Below are 6,000 nucleotides of genomic sequence, written 5' to 3'. Positions count from 1 at the left end.
AAGTCCAATTCTATGGCCCGGCTTTGATCATTTGCGTTCGGATAAGATTCTATCCGGGAGGAAATCTTCCCAATTTCAACTGGAAGGACTGCCTCAGAGCCATATACCAAGCTGAAAGGTGTTTCTTGAGTAGGGGCCCGGGGAGTAGTTCGGTAAGCCCAAAGAACACTAGGTACTTCTTCAACCCAATCTTTTCCTTTGCCTTGAAGTCTTGTCTTCAATGCTTGTACAATAATTCTATTGACAACCTCTGTTTGACCATTTGCTTGAGGATAAGCAACAGAGGTGAAAGATTGAGTGATCTTCATTTCTTGGCACCATGAAACAATCCCTTTCCCCTGAAATTGTCTGCCATTATCTGAGATTAGTCTTCGAGGTATTCCAAAACGGCACACAATATTTTTCCATAAAAATTTTAATACTTCTGACTCGGTAATTTTTGCCAGAGGCTCAGCTTCTACCCATTTGGAAAAGTAATCGACTGCCACCAATAAGAATTTCTTCTGAGCCCGAGCAGTTGGGAAAGGTCCCACAATGTCCATGCCCCATTGATCAAAGGGACAAGATGCCCAGATAGGCTTCATCAGAGTGGCTGGGTTGTGTCTGAAATTTGATGTTGACAACCCTCACAGGTTTGAACCACCCGAGCTGCATCTCGACTAAGGGTTGGCCACCAGAATCCAGCAAGCATTGTTTTTCGGGCCAAAGACATTCCTCCGAGGTGCTCAGCACAACATCCTTCATTAATTTCTCGGAGTACATAATCTACTTCTCTTTCGGGTAGGCATTTTAAAAGAGGTCCCCGGAACGATCTTCTATACAAAATAGTATTCAAGAGAACAAACCTGGGAGCTTGTCTCTTAATCTTCTGAGCTTGAGTTCTGTCCCCGGGTAATTCATCTCTTTCAATGAATCTTATCAAGGGTGTCATCCAGGAATCTTCTGGATCTGGGGCCATTTCCTCCTCTGTGGAGAGGATCAGACGGGAGACATGCAATACTTCCCGGGTGCCTATTTCCGCTAATGAGGCGGCCATTTTTGCCAGAGTGTCTGCCTCGCTGTTTTCTTCTCGGGGTATTTGTTCAATACTCCAATCCATAAAGACCTCTGCTCGGGCTTTGATGAGTTGTAGGTATTTTAACATCATGTCATCCTTAGCTTCATATACACCCTTTATCTGTTGAGTGATGAGTTGCGAATCAGAATACAGAATAATCCGGGAAGCATTGACTTCCCGAGCAGCTCGGATTCAAGCTAATACGGCCTCGTATTCGGCCTCGTTGTTGGTTACTCGGGAATCAATCCTCAGTGCTAGTTTAATTTTCTCTCCCAGGGGGGATATCATCACAACCCCCACTCCACATCCCGCAAGGCTGGATGCCCCATCTACAAATACTCTCCATACCTCCTCTTTGTTGGGCTGGATCATCTCAGATAAGAAGTCCGATAGAGCTTGCGCTTTAATAGCCACCCGGGGTTTGTATTCGATATCATGCTCCCCCAATTCTATCGTCCACTTGATCATTCGTCCGGATACCTCTGAATGAGTCATGATTCTGCCCAGAGGGCCATTGGTAAGAACCACTATTTGATGTGATAAGAAGTAAGGCCTTAGCTTCCGGGCGGTCACGATCAACGCTAAAGCAATTTTTTTCCACTTCAGTATACCGGAGCTCGGGTCCTCTTAGAGCATGACTGACATAATAGACAGGCCTCTGATCATAGCCCTCTTCCTTGATCAATACTGAGCTGACAGCGTCCTCGGTAGTGGATAAATACAGGAATAATTTCTCCCCGGGCTCCGGCTTTACTAAAATATGGAGCTCTGCAAGATGGGCTTTCAAGTCCTGGAAGGCTTGCTCACACTTATCGTTCCACCCGAATTGTTGGGCCTTTCTCAAAACTTGAAAGAAAGGGTAACTTCTGTGTGCTGACCGGGAAATAAATCGAGAAAGTGAGGCAATCCTCCCAGTCAGCTTTTGTACTTCTTTTACAGATTGGGGAGAGGGCATGCATAAGACAGATTTGACCTTTTCCGATTTACCTCGATTCCCCGCTCTGTCACCATGAATCATAAGAATTTGCCAATCTTTACGCCAAAAATACATTTGGCAGGGTTGAGCTTGATCCCATGTTGCATGAGAGTGGCAAAAGTTTCCTCTAGATCATTAATGAAACTAGTAACCTCCCGGGTCTTGCCCAGAATATCATCCACATAGACCTCCACGTTCCGCCCCAGCTGTTTTTCGAATACTTTGTCCATAAGACGCTGATAAGTAGCCCCTGCATTCTTCAACCCGAAAGGCATTACAATATAACAAAATGTACCTCCCGAGGTGACGAAGCTGGCTTTGTCCTGATCATTTTTGGCCAAGGGAATTTGATGATACCCTTGGTACGCATCCATGAAACTCAGCAATTCATATCCCGAGGTGGAATCCACCAGCTGATCGATCCTAGGCAGCGGGTAGTGATGTTTGAGGCATGCCTTGTTTAAATCGCGGAAGTCTACGCACATACGCCACTTCCCAGTAGATTTGGGCACTAAGACCACATTGGAGAGCCATGTAGGGAATTGAATTTCCCTGATATGCCCCGCCTTCAAGAGTTCCTTTACTTGCTCGCTAATGACTTTGTCCTTTTCAGGACCAAAGTACCTCTTTTTTTGCTTTACCGGGTGAGATCCCGGTAAGATGTTCAAATGGTGCTCCGATATAAAGGGAGAAATCCCTGTAAGCTCCTGCTGAGACCAGGCAAACAAATGGATATTAGTTTTTAAACACTTAATTAAACTCACCCGGGTGGATATGTCAAAGATCCCGAGCCACCCGGATTTGTTGGCCTGCCCCAATTTCCACCGCCTCCTACTCTTCCTCTGCTACAAAATGTATCTCCCCCTTCTCCACTTTCCTTCCTCCTGCTTCATCCACCTTAGCCCTCTTCCCCTCCCTCTTAGATCTGCCCTGATCCGCCCGGGCCGCCTCTACATAACACTTCCGAGAAGACGGTTGATCTCCTCGGACTTCTCCTACCCTGGATCCCACAGGAAACTTTATTTTCTGGTGGTAGGTAGATGGCACAGCCCTCAACTTTTTCATGGCTGGCCTCCCAAGGATGATGTTATAAGATGATGGGGAGTCCAGCACAGTGAAAGAATTCATCACTGTTTTCTTGAGATCGTGAGAGCCCAAGGTCAGAGGTAAAATAATTTCCCCCTCCGGATAAACCACGTGACCGACGAAGCCAAAAAGAGCGGTTTCCACTGTTTCCAGGTGATAGCCCTGCAAATCCATCTGCATGAAAGCATCTTTGAAAATTACATTTACAGAACTGCCCGAGTCTATGAAGATTCGCAGGATATCGTAATTCGCCACTCGAGCTTGGATCACCAGGGCGTCATTATGGGGTAGATTCACCCCTCTCAAATCCTCCGGGCCGAAACTAATGGCCGCCTCACTCCTTCCGGCCCTTTCCACTTCTAAACATTCTCTCCTACTCTTTGACTTCCTTGCCCAGTTAGAGTCTCCATCAGTAGAGCCTCCAGATATCATTTTAATCGTCCCTATAACCGGGGGCGACTTCTTTCTCTGCTCAGGCTCGGGCCCCCTTCTCCTTCCGGGTTCGATCCTAGAACTATTTCTGATACCTCCTCCCCGAAAGCTAGACCCTGGTTGCCGGGGCGTCCACGGTGGCAATCTCGGTATCTGGGCATTGTTGATGGGTCTTGGAAGGGAAGGCGCGACAAAGTTTCCCTTCAAAATTTTGCAATCCTCAGTGTTATGGTAGCGTAACTTGTGAAGAGAGCAAAATCCTGTTTTTTCTGGCCGGGACAATTGATGTTCCGGGGCCAAGTCTCTACTACACTCCTGCACCTCCCTCTCTCGGACAATTTTCAGAGGCACATGATGAGAGAAATGCCCTGAACTGTCCCTCTTTTGTCACCTCTCCTCGGGTTTAGATACCTGGTCTCCTCTTTCTTTCCTCACGGCTTCCCTCTTCTGTTTCTGAGCTTCCTCCATATTTATGTACTTCTCTGCCCGGGATAGCAGGTCCTCAAAATCCCCAGGTACTTTCTTTGTCAGCGACTTGAAGAATTCACCCTCCCTCAAACCCTGGGTGAAAGCCGTAGTCTTAGTCTCAGCGGCACAAGATGGAACGTCTAGAGCTACCCTGTTGAACCTTTTGATATAACCCCTCAAACTTTCTTCCGGGCTTTGTTTCACCTCAAAAAGACTAAAGGCGGTTTTTTTGTACTTCTTACTGCTACTGAAGTGGTGTAGGAATACCTTCTGGAAATCTCTGAAAGAATGCACGCTTTGAGGGGGTAAACCCTCAAACCATCTCTGGGCGGAGTCCACCAGAGTTGTCAAGAACACCTTACACTTGATTCGATCAGTGTAACAGTGCAACATGGCCATGTTCTCGAATCTGGCTAGGTGCTCCTCCGGGTCTTCATTGCCATCGTAATCTTTTACTTTGGCAGACTTGAAATTCCCGGGAAGAGGTTCCCGAACAATAATATCAGCAAACGGGCACCCTCTGGAAGTGACCTGGGTAGTGCCACGACTCTCTAGCTGTCCCTCCAGGACCCTCATCTTTTTCTTCAATTCTCTCAACTCCTCTGCTGTAGTCGGAGCTTTTGATCCGACACTATAATCCACGTTATCTCCACTCACTTCCTCCTCCTCCCCCCCCCCCCCCCCCCAATCCATGCTCCTGCTCCTGTTCCTGCTCCTGCTCTTGCTCTTGCTCGGGCGGTGTAATAGGCCGAGAAACTTCTTTCCTGGCCATAGCTTGAATTATTGCGTCGGCCATAACTTTCTTAAGCTCCTCCTGGGTCATGGTTATGAGATTCTGTCCATTGTTATTAGCACCCGTTTGTCTCGAGGATTGTCCCTCGTCCCCCTGGGCCCGGTAGTTATCCTGGTCTGTTCTTCTAGTACGAGCTATATCAACGTCTCAAGCTCAATATATTTCCCACAGACGGCGCCAATGATGCGATCACGCTGAAATGGGTGAGCCGGGTAAGGAGCTCCAACGGATCGAATCAGTAATTTATAATGATTGGGAATTTGAGCAAAGGAGATGGCCTCGATCGTGGCCTGTAAACAAGAAAGTAACTCGTGAATGGGCGCCGGAGAGGGGTCCGGCGTGGCCACTCCGATGCTTAAGTCAGCAGGTGAATATGATGAATACAAGCAATATTTGAGGAAAAATACGTATAATGCTTAAAGTTCAAAGGTTTTTCATGATCCTTTAATCTCATTAATATCTGTTATTTATAGGAGAGGAATGGGTAGTTACCTCGGTTTCTGCGTCATCTACTAAGTCGGTTTACCATACTAGCTTCTGATGACTTCTCGGACACTCCAAATCCAAGTTGTTCTGACAGATTAGATTGTCGGCATCAATCACACTCGAGTGCGATTCACTTCTCGAGGTGGTGCCATTCTCGAGGTTGCCCAAGTGGTGGTGTAACCGGGAACTCCCCCCGGGAAAGTGAGGAACATCCGGATGACTCTTTCAAAGGCCCGGGCTACTGGTACACTGCCCGGGAAGAAAAGACTTATCCGGATAGCTAGGAAATTGACCCTGTACACGGGTCGTGACCTTGGGTATCGGGTGATTTTCAACCCGGACCATAATGGGGGTATCAGTATCCATATTTCCAAGGATTTATTCATGCTTTCCTTTTATACAATGAAATCTCTCAATAGTATTCCACTTCTTTTGTTTGTATCTTCTCAGCAAAAATCTCGTGAAAAATCACTATACGGATATGAAAAATCGAAACCATATATCTTTCATTCCAGACATCCCTTCAAGTTCTTCACAAACTTATTGGAGTGGCCGGCATCTTTGGTTTCACCGGGCGTGCCAAAACTTATTTGACACATTTTTTTGTGAAGTGCGTGAAATCAATTACCCAACATATCCAAATCTAATGCGAATTATCATTCGACAAAAAGCTTATAACACTATATGAAGATAATGCTGCAT

At 46.6% G+C, this 6,000-nt stretch overlaps 1 protein-coding gene across 1 annotated transcript; it reads right to left on the bottom strand.

The window, feature by feature from the left end:
• Window positions 1-2,071: 2,071 nt before the first annotated feature.
• LOC140831368 (uncharacterized) lies at window positions 2,072-4,712 on the bottom strand. Its single transcript, XM_073195118.1, has 3 exons — window positions 3,963-4,712; window positions 2,883-3,752; window positions 2,072-2,743 (listed from the first exon to the last, which is right to left on the bottom strand). The coding sequence occupies exons 1-3, from the start codon at window positions 4,710-4,712 to the stop codon at window positions 2,072-2,074; spliced, it is 2,292 nt and encodes a 763-aa protein (XP_073051219.1).
• Window positions 4,713-6,000: the final 1,288 nt, after the last annotated feature.

This window comes from Primulina eburnea, chromosome 5, assembly GCF_022965805.1.
Source record: "Primulina eburnea isolate SZY01 chromosome 5, ASM2296580v1, whole genome shotgun sequence".
NCBI lineage: Eukaryota > Viridiplantae > Streptophyta > Magnoliopsida > Lamiales > Gesneriaceae > Primulina > Primulina eburnea.
Note: the sequence above shows the minus strand (reverse complement) of the source record. Positions and strands in the feature narration are given on the sequence as shown.